Source organism: Drosophila ficusphila, unplaced genomic scaffold (assembly GCF_018152265.1).
Source record: "Drosophila ficusphila isolate 14025-0441.05 unplaced genomic scaffold, ASM1815226v1 contig_791, whole genome shotgun sequence".
NCBI classification, from domain to species: domain Eukaryota; kingdom Metazoa; phylum Arthropoda; class Insecta; order Diptera; family Drosophilidae; genus Drosophila; species Drosophila ficusphila.
Window position 1 is genome coordinate 27,036,185 of NW_025064737.1, and position 19,492 is coordinate 27,055,676.

The 19,492-nt window shown below is 43.4% G+C and overlaps 2 protein-coding genes across 5 annotated transcripts in view; one reads left to right on the forward strand and one right to left on the reverse strand.

The window, feature by feature from the left end:
* Positions 1-946: 946 nt before the first annotated feature.
* LOC108099234 (gustatory receptor for bitter taste 93a) lies at positions 947-2,279 on the reverse strand. The gene is made up of 2 exons (XM_017202607.1): positions 1,191-2,279; positions 947-1,135 (listed from the first exon to the last, which is right to left on the reverse strand). The coding sequence occupies exons 1-2, from the start codon at positions 2,277-2,279 to the stop codon at positions 947-949; spliced, it is 1,278 nt and encodes a 425-aa protein (XP_017058096.1).
* Positions 2,280-13,425: 11,146 nt separating this feature from the next.
* Positions 13,426-19,492, forward strand: part of LOC108099403 (peripheral plasma membrane protein CASK) — a 40,506-nt gene continuing 34,439 nt past the window's right edge. For all 4 annotated transcript variants that reach the window (XM_017202909.2, XM_017202911.2, XM_017202910.2 and 1 more), the window contains exons 1-8: positions 13,426-13,599; positions 15,006-15,381; positions 16,136-16,248; positions 16,805-16,910; positions 16,977-17,054; positions 17,424-17,781; positions 17,915-18,182; positions 18,482-18,831. In XM_017202909.2, the coding sequence (XP_017058398.1) occupies positions 15,323-15,381; positions 16,136-16,248; positions 16,805-16,910; positions 16,977-17,054; positions 17,424-17,781; positions 17,915-18,182; positions 18,482-18,831 (1,332 nt within the window). In that variant the 5' untranslated portion in view covers positions 13,426-13,599; positions 15,006-15,322. The remainder of the gene's footprint in view (positions 13,600-15,005; positions 15,382-16,135; positions 16,249-16,804; positions 16,911-16,976; positions 17,055-17,423; positions 17,782-17,914; positions 18,183-18,481; positions 18,832-19,492) is intronic.

A 19,492-nucleotide genomic window follows, 5' to 3' on the forward strand; every position in this document is an offset into this window, starting at 1 on the left:
TGGCTTGGCCAGAGTTTTTGGCCAGCTCCAAATGGGCGCAAAAACAAGCGAAAAATTTGAATGTGGTCTCGTCACTGTCAGGGATTGGAAGATCCCCTACCATATATCCCCGGTGAACCCCTTCCCCCCAAAAAACAGAGCGTGTGCAGCGGAGCAGAGAGCTCGGAAATTAATTCAGTTGCAGGCCAAGGCGCGTATTTCTGCCGTTGTGTTTGCTTTGTTTCCATTTCGCCACCGTCGCACTCACGGGTCAGTTGGGATCGAATCCCGGGTTCAGATGCCTCTCCTATAACCCCGTCGCCTATACTATATACACACACCATATATACTGTACAAGTATAATAGGCGTGACAAGCGCGTTACGCTCCGCTGACGCCCAAAATAATCAAAGACTTGAGTCGAGACGATGGCGATGGCGATCAAGTGATGAGAAGAAGAGAGGGTGTACACTGGTGGAAAATGACTTTTTTAATTTTTATTGCTTAAGAAATTGTGCTTTCTTTGTCATCGCATTTTTCCCAGTGTAGTGGGAGTAGTGGAGGTGGGATTTGAGTAGCGGGAGTAAAGGAAGTGGGAGACCTATGATAATTACACCGTGTCAGCCGTGAAATTTCAATTTTTTGTTGCTCATTCCCATTTCTTTAATTTTTCGTTGGTCTCTTAACGAGCTCATCTCAGCAGAGGCACTCCGAAAATTGTATCAGAATGTCTTGTGGTATGAGATATAATGAACGATAATGAACTCGGGGCGGTTCAGGTGAACTTCGATGGCAGAGGTTAACTCGAGTGATGAGCAGAGATACAGAGTCCAGAGAACGAGGGTGTTGAGAAAACATATATGTATGTTTAATAATAAAAGTATTTTCTTAAGTGTGCTTTCAGCAATTTCAAGGTAATAAATCTAAACAGATCGAATGTAACACTTAAAAGTACAAATAGTTTTTTTTTAATCAAACTGATTTTTGATTTCATCTGAAGCCTCAAAGCCACCTGTAATGCCAAACTGAATGAGTATGAACATATACGATATAATGGCAGATAGGATTACGAGGATAAACTCGTTGTTCAGTTGGAAAAATCCCAATACTTTGATCTCCAGACGTTGCGTTTGCAGTTGAGCTATGAATGTTTCCACCTACGAATATTTTAAGCCATAAAAGCAAGGTTAAAAACATTTGACTAAGACTTACACTCTTATCCCAACGCTGATCCATATCACTGCAAACTATGTCCAGGGGCAACTTCTTTGGAACTTGCGACTCCTTCACCGCGTAATCCGCACACATCATTAGCAAGACCAGATTGGCCAACTTAACAAAAGCCAAGGCCAAAGCCAGCAACCACACTTCAGTGTCGCTCAGATAGCGCAGAATAAACTTGTAGAGCATCAGGCAGATGTCTATGAAGTTGTAGTAGACGTAGAAGAGGATCTGCCACTGCAACATCCTGCGGAAGGCGACCGTCACTTCGTAGAGTTCACTGTAGATGGCGGCGCACTCGTCCAACTCGTCGGCAAAGTCGCACAGGAGTCGCATCCTGCGATAGTGACTCATGCGAGTTCCTTCCTCCTGGCTTTCGATGGGCTCCATCCGGTGCAGCATGGCCAGGATATTGGCGGCCATGTGCTCGTACAGGATTCCGGAGACCAGGAATCCCAGGAAGCAGATGTCCAGGACAAAGAGCGTTCCAAGCCACATGTAGATGGAAAAAACTACAGCCACAATTTCTAAGGGTCCATTAAAGTTTTCGGCTTTCAAGAAAGGTATTAATTCGTGAGCAGCGCCGCATAATGTGAGAAATAACTTTAGCATAAACAAAACCAGAAATTTTGTTGGGAACAGGTGCTCCAAACGGGTGGTGGAGCATATCCTCTGGTAGAGGGATAAATATCTATTCAACACCTTTTGGAACTTGCTCTCCCCCTTCGCCTGGATTATAAAGGATATGATGGCCAACACGGACACCGAGCTGGCTTGAACGAAAGCAAAGAGATCCGCATAGCTCTCCATTCGTTTGCCCATAATGGGCGAGGATATCATTGGCCATACTCCCGAGTAGATGATAACCACAAAGCAGCGCCACAGGATACTCAGGATCCGATTGCTGCTGCCCTTTTTTTGCGGCTTCAGCTGCAGTTTCTCCCGGTCCAGATTGGAGGAGAGCAGCGAAAGACCGCGGGCCCAATGATAGAGCCACAGGAGCACGAATCGCGACCAGCTCTCCACTCTTTTCCCGGCCATAATCGAGCTCGAACTGAACTGAAGCCTGGCTAATGACATGTCCTGCCAGTCGTCCGGAGGATTGCGATAAGGAGCCCTCGCCAGGCTGTTGATTTTATTAATTGAATGTGTGGATATCGGCAATTGCCATTCACGCTCCGCTGAGTGCCTCGCTGACTGATTGGCCCCAGGAATAGCAACGAGGCACCAGGGAGCAGGGAGCAGAGAGCAGGGAGTCGGGAGCCGGGAGTCGGGAGCCGGGAGTCGGGAGTCGGGAATCGATGATGATGGACAGCCCAGCCCCGGGACCCATAGGCAGACCCAGATCCACTTGGGCACTCGGACGGGCCCTTCAGGCACACTGGCACACAACAGATGGTGCTCGAGAAATAAAAACATCATCGGCCGAACAAAAATGGGCGTAAATTGATATTTATGCCCGTGTCAATAAAGTTGTTTCGGCTTGATGGACAACCAAAATCAGCCCAAATTCCCTTCGGTATTTTGTAACGAGGTGAATGGACGAAGAGATAGAACAAATTACTTGGAACTTAATAGAAAATTTATGAAATATCTGATTCTGTTTCTTTTCTAATGAATGTGGAATTTTTTATTTCAATTGTTTGAAAATGTGTACGGGTTCATTGGAACGAAATCAAAGGAAATGCTGATATTTTTTCTAAAAATGTACGGCATGTTCTGACACCAACTGTCTGACAACTAGAAATCGAAATGGTATATAATTATTTGTTTATCACTTTATGAATGAGAACTGTGTTAAGCAGTTGATTTATCGCCTGTTGTCCCACTAATTGCTTGTATTTATCTACCAAAAACAAGTTGGTAGGAGTTTGTTTTGGAAGTGCCTTGTATATCATGTAATTTAGAGCTCTTAGTTACGTTAATTCTCCTAATTCGAGTGTTAACAGCTGATATATTAGTTGAGTATTTGCTCGAAAGCAGGCAATTAGGTTTGTAAATAATACGAGCTAATGATATAAATGGGATATTTAATCAAATATTGTATTCCCTTCCATCTTTAATAATTCTTGTGTTTAAATTACAAAGTCCCTTGTGAGTTCGTTTATGTAAACCAGTATCAACATTAAATGTGTCATATTTTCTTATCAAGAGAATCCAGTTTATTGGCGTACTGGAAACCTCGACCCGATTTCCTCGTTCGTTTTTATTCAAGTCGATTTAGCTTCGCTTTTTTAAAAGCCAGCCTCAATGTGCCATTCATTTGATTTTTCCTTAATGCTTCAATGCGAATTTCATTTCAATTTTAATTCACTGGTGGGCAATTAGTAAGGCGATGACTTCTAGGAGCGAGTGTTTCTGCTGGAGAAATGGAAATTGCAGGAGTGGGAGTAGAAGTTCATGTAGTTGGAGCAGCAGACCCACTCCCATTTACATTATTCCCACTCCCATGGGATTGCAAGTTGCCAAACACGTTTGCCAGGCATTAGAATAGCCCCACTTGGAGTCAACGAACTCGCGGCTGTACGAGTTGTTTTCCAATATCCCAGCCCAGAAGAGCCGAGAAGGAAGTCGTGCCTTGAGAGCCTCTGAACAGGCAACTTGCAACTTGCAACTGGCAATAGAAAAACAACGGAGTCAACAGCCTTCGGCAAATCCAGTTGGGAGTCGCTACTCGCGAGTTGCTAGCTGATCGCTGCTAGCTGCTAGCTGAAGACAGCAAAACACCAGCAACATCGGCGATCAGCAAGCAGCAACCAGCAACAGGTCTAGTCCTGCTCCGATCAACAGCGACTATAGCCACTTTGGACTTAACAACCGCCTGGAGGAGGAGCAGCGGCTCTCGGCTCGAAATGGGCGTGCAACAAGCCTGGGCCCCCAATAACTGGTTTTCCTAGATAGATATAGACAGATAACACCGGCTAGAAAGTCGCTGCCCGGCTCCAGGTTGCAACAACAACATCAGCGGGAGCAGCATCCTGCAACCAGTTTACGTACAGTTCGCGTCCGTGTTATTACAGTCCCAAGTACATGGAGTAATTGCATGGACCATGGAGCAGGCCTGACCCCAGTCTTCAGTCCCCAGTCCCCAGTTCTCAGTTCCCAATCCCCAATCCCCTTGGTGACCATGCTACCAATGGGGATCTCGCTGGGGATGGGGATGCACCGGAACAAATCGAGATTGATTTGTTTTGGGAGCCCCACAATAAAACCATTAGTACCGTATCCAAAATTATCAAGATCCCTTATTTCTTATTTCTGCTAAAATGGAATTACTGTGATATCGTATAATCTGGAGGTTACAATAGTTTAGTTAGTCTGAAATGGACTTTAAATATAAATAAAAATACATAATAAATCAGTGTGAATTGACATAAAGGACAGTTATGTTAAGCGCTTATGAATATTTCCCACTTAAAATAATGCATTTGTTTCAGTGTGGTTTTATAGTTTGATGCTAGAGCTGCTGCATCTGGGCATCGGGCAATGAACTGGTGGAAAGACAATAGGAGCAGGTCCGGAGTGGAGAGCCAAGCCCTGATCTCGGACAGAGGACCGATCTATAGCTTTGGATGCTATGCTGCATGCTGCCTCTGCCGCTGCTGCTGCTGCTGTTGTTGTGTTGTTTTGCTAAATTGGAAATAATTGCCCCGAGGCAGCGGCAGAATGCACGTGTGCACTTGTCAGGGGCGGTGGCCAAACATAGTTTTAAGGGCTTTTTTACTACATGCTTAACGATGAGTTGGGAAATAAAGAGATAAAAGCTGTCTGTCAGTGCAATAAAAGAATGTATTTTCAACATGATAAAGGTAAAACAAAAAAGTATGCTTTAAAAAATAAGTTATTGTGGCCCCCAAAGGGGGTGTGTACCCCCTTTTGCCCCAACCCCTGGCTGTTGTTGTTGATGCTTCTGCTGCTGCTGTTATCATTGTCATCGGTAGTTGTTGTTCTTGTTGTCAGCTATGACATAAAGTAAGCCGAGAGTGAAAGAGAGAGAGAGGGGGGCGGAGAGAGCGTGGATCGAGCTGAGATCCACATGCGGAGCAAACAGGCGAGCGAATCTGCAAAAGCAAACACAATGAGGAAAAACGGAGAGTCGCGCAAAATAATAATAACAATAAAGTCGTCGAGTACGGCACAATAAAAAAGTACAGGAAAGGTTCAACGACATTAGGAGATTAGAGAGCATTCACATGCGACTACGCAATGGCAGCAACAATAAAAAACACACGGAGAGAGTGGATACCATATGCACATTTAAATATGTAAGTGACGGGGAGAGCGGAGAGAGAAGAACTAAAAAAAAACAAAGACAACAACGCATAGAGCACGAAAACAACAAAAAAGAACAGGGAAAACAAAAAAGTCATCGACATCACATGGATTTTATGTTGATGTTCGATGGGCTGGCGAGGGTTAAGTGGGGGAGGGGGAACAAGGATAGGGGCGGGGCCAAAGGGGAACATGGGGCACACGGGGCAGGGGGCGAGATTCAGGGACAGGAACATGTACAACAACAACGACGGACTCAAAAACAGAGACAGCGACAGGAAAATGTTTTTCATTGTCTATGCCCGTTGGAGAAAAACTAAAAGCAGCCAGATGGAGCCGAAGTTGTGAAGTCGATGCACTGCACCAAAACTCTAGAAAGTCTATCTTAATGTTCAAAATAAATTATTATAGTAAGTCATAAACAAGTTACCCTTAAGATATTTACAAGGTAAGGGATCAGCTGATTAAGAAATTATTTAATGAGAAATGAACTGGATCAAGAATTGCAGTGCAGGAGTTGGAGTCATTACAGTTGCGGGAGACATGCCCCATGCGTTTGCATAAGCAGCAGCAACAAAGACAGAAATAGGAAAGCGCTGAAGGAAAGGGAGTGGGCGGAGTGGGGAAGTGGGGGAGGGGGAAGGGTGAGTGCATAAAGACAACCCATGCAAATAGTGCCCCCACCACCACTCGACTGAACCCCCACCGCCATCCCCTGCGACTCCTTAGCATTTTGGCGTGTGTTGCACAAAATGCCTCACTTGGATGCGTCGCTATTTCCAGCCACAAACAGATACAGCTCCACATAAAGATCTCGATCTCGATCCCGATCCGGATCCAACCCCTGCATAGCTGGCAGGGCTAGAAGTCGCCGGCATTTGCTTACACTCAATTTGGATATTTAATTACGAGTGCGGATGGGAAATCTTCGGCCCCATCAGTCGCCTGGTGGTCGTCAATAAAATGAGTTGGGAATCCAATGCGAAGAAGTCTTAAAGCCGCACTTTGGATACCTTTCTTATAAGGAGAAATTATTTATTGGTCATTTAATGATCGAAATAATCACAAGAAGTAAGAACTTTAAATTGGTAAGAGTATGATAAAATGTTGAATAAAAGATTTCTTTTCCTATATTTCCTTTATCGTTTTAGGTTTATATCGAGTTTGCCCCAACCGAAAAGAGAAATGGGTTAGACCCCAAATGCAGAGAGGCTGTTCGTTCGATTTGATTAGGTTTTCAAAAATCAATTCTCCAAAGGCAATGGAATTTATTTGTTTTGCCGCCTGTGTGAGAAAACAAACATGAAGCATCCCAGTATCAGACGGTTCTTGGCCATAAACTGTGATGGAGTGTCGATAATGGGGTGAGCGAAGGGTTCGGAGTGGGGAACCCGATCCCTGGGACTTTCTTTCTTTCCAACCATCCGAGCGTTTGTCTCGCCTTTGTTTGTTATCACTTGAAGTTTAAGCAGTTTTACGAATTGATTAAGGCGGCATTTGTTTACGAGCAACAGGTAAACAGTGAGAGAAAAGAGGAACACAAAGGGAAACTTGGCTAAAAAAGGGGGAAAAGCGGTTCCAGAACCGATCTGAGAAGGGGAAGCCGTCAAACTTTCCGTTTAAATGTTTTTACAGTTGAATTGCAACCACGTTCTCAACGGCATTTTTTTACCCGGTACTTTCAGGTTTTAATGGGTATATTGCATTTCAGTAACGTGATGGCAGGCGATGTATTTTCAACCATATGTTCGCAAACAATCAAAACTTGAATATTATAGCGATAAGATGTTTACTAAAACAACAGAAATGTAAGGTGAGATTGCACAATATTAATCGATAAGGCAGCGGAATCTGTACAATTAGTATTCTGCAGTCGAAAAAGGTTCGTTTTGCATTTTTCGGATTGTTTTTGTGTAATGTTCTGTATTTTATTTGACGACTTCGTAATCGTCTGCGTCTCCGCTTCAGTTGGACTCAGATCGAGTGGGCTCTGTGCTGATTAACCAAAGCATGACGGATAACTGACGCGGCCAGAACACCTGACAATTTGTTAATGAGAGCAACATCAACATCAACAGCAGCAGGGCTCAAAGGCGGCAGGAAGCCAAGCGATAAAACCAAGCCGAAAAAACCAGAGACCGATCCGAAAAGGCGAAAAGCGAGCAGGAAAGCAAAGCAAGGCAAGCGCAACGGATGACGGATGTCCTGCAGCGGAGTAATGGCCAAAACGAGTCAGAACAAAACGGAGCGGAGAACATAACTAACTGCAGTAAAAATGTAAATAATGCAAAACATTTTCTCACCGCGTTTCGCTGCGCCGCACTTTTCAGGCTTCCCCACAATTCGCTATATCTTTTCGCTTTTCGTTTTTTGTATTTTTTGTTTTTGTTGTACCTCGACGAGCCCCTCTCTTTCCGGCGGAAGGGAACGGGAACTCGTTTCATGGGAAATTAAATGCAAGTGCAAATCGGCAGAAACAAAAGGAACAAATCATGTGAGAGATCAGCGGAGCTTTCTAATTGCGATGACAGTCAAAACATGAAGCAGCTGTGAGATACAAGATACACGATACCAGATACAGATACAGATACAAAATGGATAGACGGATGGATAGCTGTCCGGCGCACAACATATGGACGCAGAAACTGAGATGACCTTTTTTCCAATAATAAATGGATATGCATACTCGTATATATCCCTATAGCGTCTGCTGGTGTGTGCACTTCCCTCCGCCCAACCCATTTGTAGTGAAATTTAATCAAGCGTTTAATGCCGAGGTGGAACGTCCAGGGAACATAATACACAGGCCATGAGGCGGGAAGTCAGGGGAGGATGCACTCAGAAAAAAGGGTGTTCTTAAACAATTCCTCTCAATTCATTTGATCGTTTCTTAACAGATTTATGCATGCAAATATAAACCCACAATTGCCTGAATTGAAAGTGGGTTTAAATATTTGTCTACAAAGTATTAATGTAAACATTTGGAAACCAAATTACTAAGCTGTCGTGTATAATTTAGATACTTGTACAATATGCAGTTGCTAATAGGACGTTAACAACTTGATAACATACCTACTAAGTAGAGGTTTTATAAACGGTGATGATCTTTTCATTGCATTTCATTACAAATTTTGTTCCGGAATATATTATTTTCTCAGTGCATTGAGGGTGGACGAGGGGCTCTCCTGAGCGAGGGCGTTTTAGTGATGCTGAACCGGGCTCTACTGGGATGGGTCGGTTGGGTTTGGTCGGGTTTTCTGGCTGCTTGATGTGCCTGTCATATGTCAGTCCGTCTCTTCTTCTTCTTCTTGTCCTCTCACCTACGACGCTGGTTAAGGGGCACAACTAGTGTGACGGCCTAAAAAAATTGTGATTTTTGGGAATTTTTATAAAAAAAACCACTTGATCAATTCCTTTCAAATTTTCAGAATATATTTATACATGTTTTAAGAATGTATAGTGAAATTTTTAAAGAAAAAAGTTAAATATTTTTTAAGTTAGAGTCGATCTCCAACGGCGCTAAAAAAAAAAGTGCCTTAACTGCTGCAGTGATTCCGGCCCTCTCCGTGGACGAAATCAAAAAATGAAAAATTCTCGTTAAACTAGATAATATTTTCCATACCATGAACTACGATAAAAAAAAATATCAAAAAATGACAAAATGGCAGCGTTTTAAAAAAAAAAGTCGAATTTTAACCAAAATTTTGGTCGTTTTTGGCCTGCCAAAATTCGATTTTTGATCGGATCAAAAAACCGATAGTTCATGGTACGTAGAACTATATAAAGAACATGTGAAAAAAATTTGGTAGTGATCGGATCATTGGTTTTTGAGTAATCACTGCAGCAAATTCGGAAAATGCTGTTTCGAGAAAAACGCGTTTAAAGATTTAATGATCGCTTGCACTGTTATGAGAGCGACTGCTCTTTAAATTGCTATAACTCAAAAACTATTTGGGATATCGATTTGAAATTTTAATATGTCATTTTTAAAGGTGTAATCTACTGAAAAATTAAAAAAAAAAAAATTCGAATTTTTTAAAATCTCACACTAGTTGTGCCCCTTAATGACATTTTGCAGTTAATTGCTGCTGCCATATGGGCCACGGTCATGGTTTGGGCCAAGTGAGGGACCGAATCCGAGATCGGGGGCCTGGAGTTTAGGTCTGGTAAACGAATATGCGTCTGTATGCTGCGAGTTGCATTTCCAGGCAATGTAATTTGACTACATTAACTGAATATGCCATAACATGATCAGGCGAAAAGAGAAAGGCCCAAGGGGCTGGGGAAAGGCGGAGGGCGAGGGAGGGTTGCGACCTCTAATGATGCTGCGTCAGTGCCTCATCCATCTATCACACTTGATGGAAAGTACAGTTGTTGTGGCACGAAAATAGTTAGTTGTTTAGGCATACATTAAGTTACAGAGCGATTCCATTAGGAGAGGCAACATTCATTAAGTAATATCCTTAAAACCTCTACAAAATATTTCAGTTTCTATTGTTTTATCGCAAGGTGATGAAATTAGTCACAATACAAAAGCCACTCATCATTTTATTCCGAACCCGACATATATGTGATCCTCTCTTTATTCCCCCGCTTAACATGCTCAAATCTGACATTTTGGATTGCCCCACAATATCAACTGTCATTATCGGATCAGTCGAACGTCAGGCTGCTATTGTTGAGGGCTGCCCTGGCTGCCTTATCTTTTTGGCGCGCACTTTCCCCCCGGCGAGCAGGTAAAATCCTAGAGCCAACAACAAACAGGAATCAGATCCAAGTAGGCAGGTACATATGCAGAAAGTGAGGGGAAAACAGGGGGCAGGAGAGAGAGGAGAGGGGGGCGAGGGACGTAGGCGTAGGACGTAGGACGTAGGACGTAGGACGTAGCGTAACCGGCAATATATATTGGCAGCAAACCAGTTTTTATAATGTCAATTCGAATCCTACACGTTCATGTCCATCCACACGCATTAAGCGCGACAGTCGCAAGTCCAAATGATGACGATCACCGGCGACAGAGAGCGAGGATCGGAGATCAGAGACGGGAGAGAGACGGAGCTATCGAAGCAGAAAGAGACGGAGCACAGTGGTTAGGGTCGGGGCTCGAGAATAAGGTAAGGGGTTCGGTTAGGGGTTCGCTACAAGGAAGAAGGAACTGGGAAAGGAACGGGGACGACCGACGACTCGTTGGCGTTGAATTTGATTTTGATTTCACCTGAGTGGCTGAGCCTTTTTCCCTGCCCTTTTGTTGTTCTTCTCCTCTCGGGTTTATTTTTGTTTTTGCCTTGGCCGTGTTCTTTTTTTTTATGTTTTTATTGTCAACCAACGCAGCAAACAAATGCAAAGCAACGACCTACGACTTCTTCACGTGAGTTGTGTATTGTTCCTTACTTTTGTCCTTTTGTATTTGAGCACAGTGGTAACCGGAAGATTGGTTGTTACTAAACGGGAATTTAATATTAATTTATTGCACATTTTAAGTGAACTTCCACAATTAACCACTTATTTTACGATCTTATAGATATGTACATATATCCACCAAATATCATGTATTTTGGAGAGACCACTGTATGGATTGCTGCTCATTTACACTTGTTGTTTTTGCTGCTCATCGCGAAATGGTTGTTGGGTTGTTGTTGTTCTTATCCTTTTTCAGTGCGTTGTTGTAATATTGCCGTATTGAGTTCATTTTCATCAGCTCTTTCTTCATCTGGCTGATGTTTCTGTGTTTGTTGGACCTCATTGGCTTGTTGTTTCTGTTGTTCGTTATCTTTATGTTGTTGCTGTTCGTTCTGCGGTGGTTGTTGTTGTTCGGGGTTTTGTAATTGATGATGTTTATGTTTGAGTATTGGCCCCTGTCCCCACCCCCACCCCCTTCCCCGCCCCCTCTTCGGAGCTGATTTAAAGATTACGCACCTACGAGTTTCTTTTTTTCGTCACAGAGCGTGTGTGGGTTTTCTTTTCTTCGGTTGAGGGACTCCTGTGTGTGCCTGGCATATTAAGGGGGAAATACAATTAGAAATTTTTTTTTTTTAGAAAAATTTTTTTTGGCTTAATGTACTCCAAATATATCTGGGAGTAAGCCTTTAAAAGCATAAAGCCGTCCGGTACTTATTTTCAGAGTTATACGCAATTTAGTGAGGGTGTGTCATATGGCGGACATGCACAAAAGTAAACTTTAAACGCTTCTCCTGAAAAGTCGTGTTTTCAAATTCGCCGTGCAATGTACAGGTCAGAGATTTAATTTTAATCGAATTCGGTTTTTTGCATTATGTTTGAAATTAAATTCTCCACACCATGAATATAACGGTTTTTTATATTTGTTTGTTATAACATGTTTTTTTTACAATCAAAGTCAAAAAAAAATCGTTATTTTTGAATTTTTTTTTTTAACCTAAAATTTTTTAATGGAAAAATAATTTTTTTTAAATATGGTTTAATTCATGGTGTGCGCTGTACCTTTAAGTTTAAAGCCCAGTTGCTGTTTTTTGTTTAAGTCGTGATCCTGGACCTGGAGACTGCACGGCGCAAAGTCCTTCCCTAAAAACACGACTCCACATTATTGATCATAAATGGGCTTAATTACAATATTTTTCAAAAAACTTGACTGATTTTTATTGCTCAATAATTACCCAATAACATGCAAAAAGAATCACTAAGATTCATTTAATACTCTACTTGCAATCCACTCCCAAAGATAGCCCTCATTTCAGGCCTTCTAATTGTATTTCCCCCCTTAATGCCGAGATCTTAATTTATTCTAATGGGTTTATCAAATGCCATGGGGTAATAATAATAATAATAGATAAAGTTGAATGGCGCGCAAAGAGAAGTAATGTAAATAATATGGTAATGTTCAATGGGCTGTGAACGAGCTAAGCGATAAAACCAGTTGATAAAGGTTTTGTAGTGGAAATCCCACCATTGACAGCGGTATGACTTATTTCTGATAAGCCGATCGCGTTTTGTTCAGAGAGAAAATGTTTACTCCCGAGGAGGTGAATGGCGTAAGGTACAATTTCAAACTGGGGGGAATTCAAATTTCGTTTGTGCAATATCAAACAATACCGTTATGCACTTGCGAGCAGCGCAAATATTAGCGAACTCCACTCAAGCGGAAACAATTCAGTATGCAATGAATTATCTTACTTTCAGGCAAATTTATCAAGCATGCAGTAGGTATTTATCAAAGGAAAACAAGTGCTCTTTGCAGATAAGTCAAACAAATAGAACCAGAAACAAAATTCCCAGAGAGATAGGACGATATCTGCTTATTTTGGTTTGGATGAAAAATGTAACAAAAATAGAGAGCAACGCAAATGTTCAAAATGGTAAACAAACGCTAGTTCTGTATTTCTTTTAAGATTTTAATGTGCGAAGCTTAATTTATACATTATATCATACGTTTTTTTTTCCATTCTTGTCTTAAAACCTTTCTTAAGATAATTTCGTTCTTTTTTGTTTTGCTCTTTTCTTGAAATAAATTTTTAAATATTCCCGCCCTTTGTGAAGCAGACCGCACACAACTTTTGAAAAAACGACAAGAAAGAAAAGTTTCGATTAAATTCTGGTATTTTTTTTAGAGTAATCAAAATTACCGTTGATAAATAAAATTTTAATAAAAAAGAGTACAAATTTGTTTAAAAAAATCAGTACATATCAATTATGGGGACGTTACAGTCTTGTAGCATAAAAAAATTTTGTTCTCGACGAACTGGTTCACTTCCAATAAGAATGAATTACTCACTCTATTTTCAAATATTGTTAATTTAACCTATATTTTCATTTTCAATTGGGGTGCCTCGCTCTTCATCCCCTTACGCTTAATTTACTCGAAAAAATTTAAAATTAACAGAGATGTCACATTGGGAGAAAAATAGCTGAAAAAGCTATGGCTAGGAAATTCAGTGTTGGCTACCGCCCGCTTTTTACCCACAATCGGAAAAGTGCCATCGCCATTCCAATTAGATTGAATTCCTCACGGGCCGTGTTTTAAGTTAAAATTAGCGAATAACTAAATGCAACCAACTTGCCAGGCAAATCGGAGTGCGGACCTTGACAATCGTGTGCTGAAGCGATCCGGGAAAATGCCGAAAAGCTGCGGGCGTTGAAAAATCGCTGCGAATCGGTGGGTTTTCGCACATAAGAATATATGCGAATCGTGTGTGCGAGTGTGAGTGCGTTATTGAGGGGGCGGTGTGTGATTGTGTGTGTGTGTGTGTGATAAGGGGGCGTGGACGAGAGGATGCTGGTACATGATAAAGCATGAGCAATGCAAATCCCTTAGACAAAGAATCAATTTGCCAATTGTAAGGTCCTCGAGAGTCTTACAAGTCCTGTAAGCAGGCAAATGCATACAGTGGTCTATTCGTGTGTGCTCCTTGCCGAGTGGGTGGTGTTTTCTATGGGCGGTAAGGTCGTGTGGAAAGTGTCAAGGCATTTTACAACAGCGGCACACGAGCAAGGTAAAACCCTCGAGCCCGAATGCTAAAACCGAGCCAAAAACACCGCGCCCCATGCGCAGTTCTGCATTAAACATGACTCCAAAAGTCCTTCCCAGGATGTCCCCATACGCCCCGTCCCGCTCGCACCTGGCCCCCGGACATTCTGGGCGTGCATCGTAAATTGTTGCACATTTAAATATTCATGCAGCCCGGGCAGAAAGCATAGCTTATATTTTTTACGATTACAATTTTGGTACTTTACACGAATTCCGAGAGGCGCCTGCGCACTCGAATCCCCATCGCGCTCTCTCCCTCTCTCTCACTCTCTCGGGCTTTCTCCTTTTGGATTTTTGGAGTGCCATCAAAGTTTTCGAAAGTGTGTTCAAGTGCTGGACCAAAAGGCATAATAATAGTATGACCAAGACAATGGGCCACCTCCCCGCCCTTGCACTGCTCCCCAAAAACCCATCCTCAGGCCCCCAAAGGCCTCGTTTCGTAGGCCCTGCTGGCTTGTTTACCTTTTCTGCTGGCCATCATTTCCGTTGCAAAATTCACTTGGCCGTCAGTGTGGCAGCTTCCTTCCTATTAATGGAATTTTCGACAGCGCTTCGTGCACTTGTGGTGTGTGCCGCCTGTAATTGATTGGGGTTTACACCTGATACGAGTGTGATTGACATGTCAAACGAGTCCCGGTCTGACCATTCTCATTTCCGTTGCGACACTTTGCACATCAGCGGTCCATTACAAAGTATTATTGTTCAATTTAATACGCCCTCATATTGTTAAAGCGCTATTTTTGCCACTATATTCACCCCATATATATTTTATGGATCTTTGATTTTATTTGTGTTCTGCTCCATCACCATACTTTCTATGCAATTTATGTATATTTTTTACTTTCAAAACATAAACGCTAATTTTATGAGACATCCCGGATAATATAAGATAATTTAACGATACCCATATTTCTCAGTGTTCTATGAACGCTTCTTGACAGCTTCTTAATTAGACGCCAAATAAATCTGATTAGCGGTCTTCGACTAATGGAAAAACTCACCTTTACCATTCCCACTTGTTTTTGTTTTTTCAGCGCAAAATGCATTTTTAACACTGACAGCAGCAACAACAACAACAACAACAACAATCCAGTCAACAGCAACAGCAACAACAGAGCAACGAAACACCAATAACAATAACAACAAATCATCGGAAGAAACCAAGAAAGAACGTTAAAAGTTTTGGAGTTGCTCACTGGCCACTTCGTTTTTTGTTTATTTTTTATGTTCGTTTTTGGAGGGCAGTAGGCAACGGGAAAAAGGAAAAGCGCCGGCCAGGAAAAACAGGACAGAACTCATCAATATTCGAAAAAGCAATTGAGTCGAGGCATCAATTCATCAATTATTCAAAATGACCGAAGACGAAATTCTCTTTGACGACGTCTACGAGCTGTGCGAGGTCATTGGCAAGTAAGTTCCGACCCTCCGGCTATATCTTCTGCCGATTCTGCCGCTGACAGCTGGCATCCAGGGCCATTATCTCATTATGTATTATGTATCCGCCCCGTGCACCCATCGCCACCCACAAGCAGTAAATCATCCAACTATTGGCCAGGAACGGAGCGAGCCCCCCATAAAAAACTTTCCCATCGCCCAACTTCCAACTTTTGCATTATTCAAAAATGTATGGCCAAACATTTTCTGTGTTAGTTACTCTTCCTGTGATCAGCATAGTTTGGCCAGAAGTCCTTTCACGAAGTTGTCACAATTTTAAACTTAAACTTTGTCAATTTGGTTTCACAGCGAAAGTATTTTGGTGAGGTTGGAATTGTGTCATTAACACAATTCCAAAGTTTATTCAATAAAGTGTGAGTCAAAGGAGAGCAAGTATCAAATAGTTTCGGCATTTGATCATACACTTAAATATAAATCTGTAGTAACAGTTGTAAAATTGCTTGATGATTTCATGATGATTTCATAAACTAATTCTCTCCAAATAAATTATTTTCAAACATAATCCTAAGCTAAAGTAAACCTTTGATATTAGAAGCTTAACTTGAAACTACAAAGGGAATTGTGTTCTCAAGAATCCTGTTGGCAATATCGGAATATTTTAGCTTTGCGAAGAAAAATAAAATTTTATTCGCCCCCATTTAGACACAATCAACTTCCAATTGAAGTTTAATCCGAATTTACCTGTCCCCCGTCCCCGAACTCTTTGCAGAGGACCTTTCTCCATTGTGCGGCGATGCATACACAGGGAGTCCAATCAGCAGTTTGCCGTCAAAATCGTTGATGTGGCCAAGTTCACAGCGAGTCCTGGACTGAGCACAGCGGGTGAGTGTTATATACCCAATAGCTATATATATTGCGCCTTTTTTTCGACGGCGGGATGAGACGACCTTGTTCGATTCGGCCCCGGGCATCCGACTCCAGTGCTGTGTGAATAAATTATAATTAAGCTGCTCAATTATTCAAAATTATGCCGCTGCCACACGTGTAGCACGCCCCCAGGGCGCCCCCAAGATGCCAATTAAAAAGAAATTGCTCAAGTGCAAGGGCGCCAGGTCCTGAACCTGAACGGAACGGAACTGAACCTAAGCCAAAGGAACCCGGACGTAGACGTGGACGTGGACGTCGCAAAAGGACGAGGACGAGGACGAGGAGCAGCCATCCGGCCATTGACTAAATGATACATGGCAGGCACATAAGTCAGCGCTAAGTCCATTAGTGCCACTGCCAGCTGGTGTAGAATGTGGCGGAATGGGCGTTCCCCACAGCCGTATTCCCTCCGTCTAATGTCGACTAATTGCCGCTGTTTCCCCGCTTTGCCCGCTTTCCCCGCTTTTACCGCTCCACCCTCTCAACGTCCCCCCATCTCCACTCTTTGCAGATCTGAAGCGCGAGGCCACAATATGTCACATGCTGAAGCATCCGCACATCGTCGAGCTGCTGGAGACGTACAGCTCCGAGGGAATGCTCTACATGGTCTTCGAGTTGTAAGTTGTCAGGTTCGGCGATGTCCTGCCGCCCGTCCCTAAAATCCTTTCGCTTTGCACTTGCAGCATGGAGGGATCCGACCTTTGCTTCGAGGTTGTGCGACGGGCTGTTGCCGGTTTTGTCTACAGCGAGGCGGTTGCCTGGTGAGATCCGGGGCAAATCACTCCGATATGCGTTTGTTTTGGCCGAGGGGAGTTAATTATTAATTGTAATTAATTAAAGGACATCTTCCGGCAGTAATTCGTTTTGAGCAAACGCAATTATCTCGTCTATTTAGTTACAGTTCTCTGCAAGATAAACAAACTTAAAGCCGGCAGTCCGGCTGTTGGTGCATAAATAATGCTTTTAACATTTGTACTTGTAAGCCAAGTAATTAATCAACTAAAATATAGGGCAGAAGGAGCAAATTTTTCTTGGTCTCTGCCCAGTTGAAGGGCTTCGATAAAAGGCCCAAAACAAACGCAAATCAAATTAGACGAGTAACCCAATTTAATAAACCCTTTTCCCCACAGTCACTACATGCGTCAGATCCTGGAGGCGCTGCGGTATTGCCACGAGAACGACATCCTGCACAGGGACGTGCGTCCCGCTTGCGCACTTCTTGCCACAGTCGACAATTCGGCACCCGTGAAGCTGGGAGGCTTCGGATCGGCCATTCAGTTGCCGGGAACACGGGAAACCATAGAAACACACGGACGCGTCGGCTGTCCGCACTACATGGCGCCGGAGGTGGTGACCAGGCGACTCTACGGCAAGGGATGCGACGTCTGGGGGGCAGGAGTGATGCTTCACGTCCTGCTCTCCGGCAGATTGCCCTTTTTGGGATCGGGAGTGCGGTTGCAGCAGTCGATAGCTCGCGGTCGGTTATCGGTGAGTGGAGCTAACAAACAAAAGCTGTAAACACAAAGATAACATAAGCTAAAAACGAATTCAATATGTTATTTTTGGTTTAAAGCTCATTTTGTTTTTAAATCAATTACTTATTTATTAATTTGCATTGCAGTTTGAGGCCCCCGAGTGGAAGTCAATCTCGGCGAACGCCAAGGATCTAGTCATGAAAATGCTGGCCGCCAATCCCCATCACAGACTCTCCATCACCGAGGTGCTCGATCACCCGTGGATTCGGGACAGGGACAAGCTGCAGCGAACCCATCTGGCGGACACCGTGGAGGAATTGAAGCGCTACAACGCTCGCCGCAAGCTAAAGGGAGCAGTTCAGGCAATCGCAGGGGGCACCAACATGGATCCGCTCTATGCCACCGATGCCGACAGTTAGTATTTGCTTAAAAACAACCTTTTTGATATAAAACAAACAAACAGAAATGGAAATAGGTTTGATTTTTAAATTGAATTAGCAATTGATAAGTTTGAAATTGGATACAATTAGCAGAAAAGTTCTTTAGCTCCTCTAACTATTTTAATTTGGTTCTGATACAATTGAAATAGGAAATTAATTTGTACTTAATTAGTTTAATCAACTTTAAAAGATTCCGGAATCAGGTTGTTAGCAACTGATTAACTTCAATTAAGAGTGAACCACTTGTAATACTTTTGTTAATCGCTTTTGCAGTGCCCATTGCCGGAGCCACGGAGGAGTGGGCCGACGAGGAGGCGGGCATCGAGGCGGTGCAGCGCATCCTGGACTGCCTGGACGACATATACTCGCTGCAGGACGCGCACGTCGACGCCGACGTGCTGAGGGACATGCTGCGCGACAGCAGGCTGCACCAGTTCCTGCAGCTGTTCGACAGGATCGCGGCGAGCGTGGTGACCAGCAACGGACGGGCTCCGGCCGCCGAGGCCGTTGGCCGCTGTCGGGATGTCCTGGAGCTGCTCTCGTCGGCGGCCGGCGGCAACTCGCTGGGCGGCAAGTATGCCAAGGACGAGCTGCTGCAGCTCCTGGCCGCCCCCCACATGCAGGTGAGTGCCCTCCGCCTCTCCAACTTGTTTACTCTCACTCTGTGGAGCATTTTGTGGCAAGCCTTAGTCCGCAATAATCTGGCAATCACAGGGCTCTCGGCCCTCGGCTCTTTGTTCGCCCTGTGGTCATATCAATCTGTGGTCCACTCCGGCAGCCCAATTCGCTTTGGCTTAAGCTTAAACAAATTTGAAATGTATTTAGTGCGGACAAACAATCCGGCAGCGGAGAAAGAGCCACCACTACCAGGACTCGGTCGCAGACAGAGTCCCTAATCCTTTGCTTAAACAGAGAGACTAATGCTGGCACACAGTGCTGTACATGCACATAAATACACTGGGGCAACCGAAGGGGCGCGTTCCTTAATTAAGTGCAGAAATGACTAGTAAAATCAGCTATTGTTTAACCCTTGCACTGCATATTTCAGCTCGAAATGTGTAATGTGAATCTTAATGCCGAAACCGGAAAAAGCGGTCGAAAGCTGCTTATGTTTTCCGTAGTGTAAACACATCCAGCAGCTAATGCAACCAAATACAAACAATTTAATCAGAATAAACCAAAATGAATTTCGGACGTAGTCGGGCCACAACAACAACAACAACAACAACAGCTAGAGCAACAACAGCGGGGAGCAGGAGGGAAAACAGTTGAGGAGCTGGGGGA

What these genes read in the sequence shown, in the direction of transcription:
- LOC108099234 (XM_017202607.1), bottom strand. Translation starts at nt 2,279, where the DNA reads ATGTCATTAGCCAGGCTTCAGTTCAGTTCGAGCTCGATTATGGCCGGG. An exon ending in ATCAGCGTTGGGATAAGAGT is followed by an intron (nt 1,136 to 1,190) that starts GTAAGTCTTAGT and finishes AAATATTCGTAG; the next exon opens with GTGGAAACATTCATAGCTCA.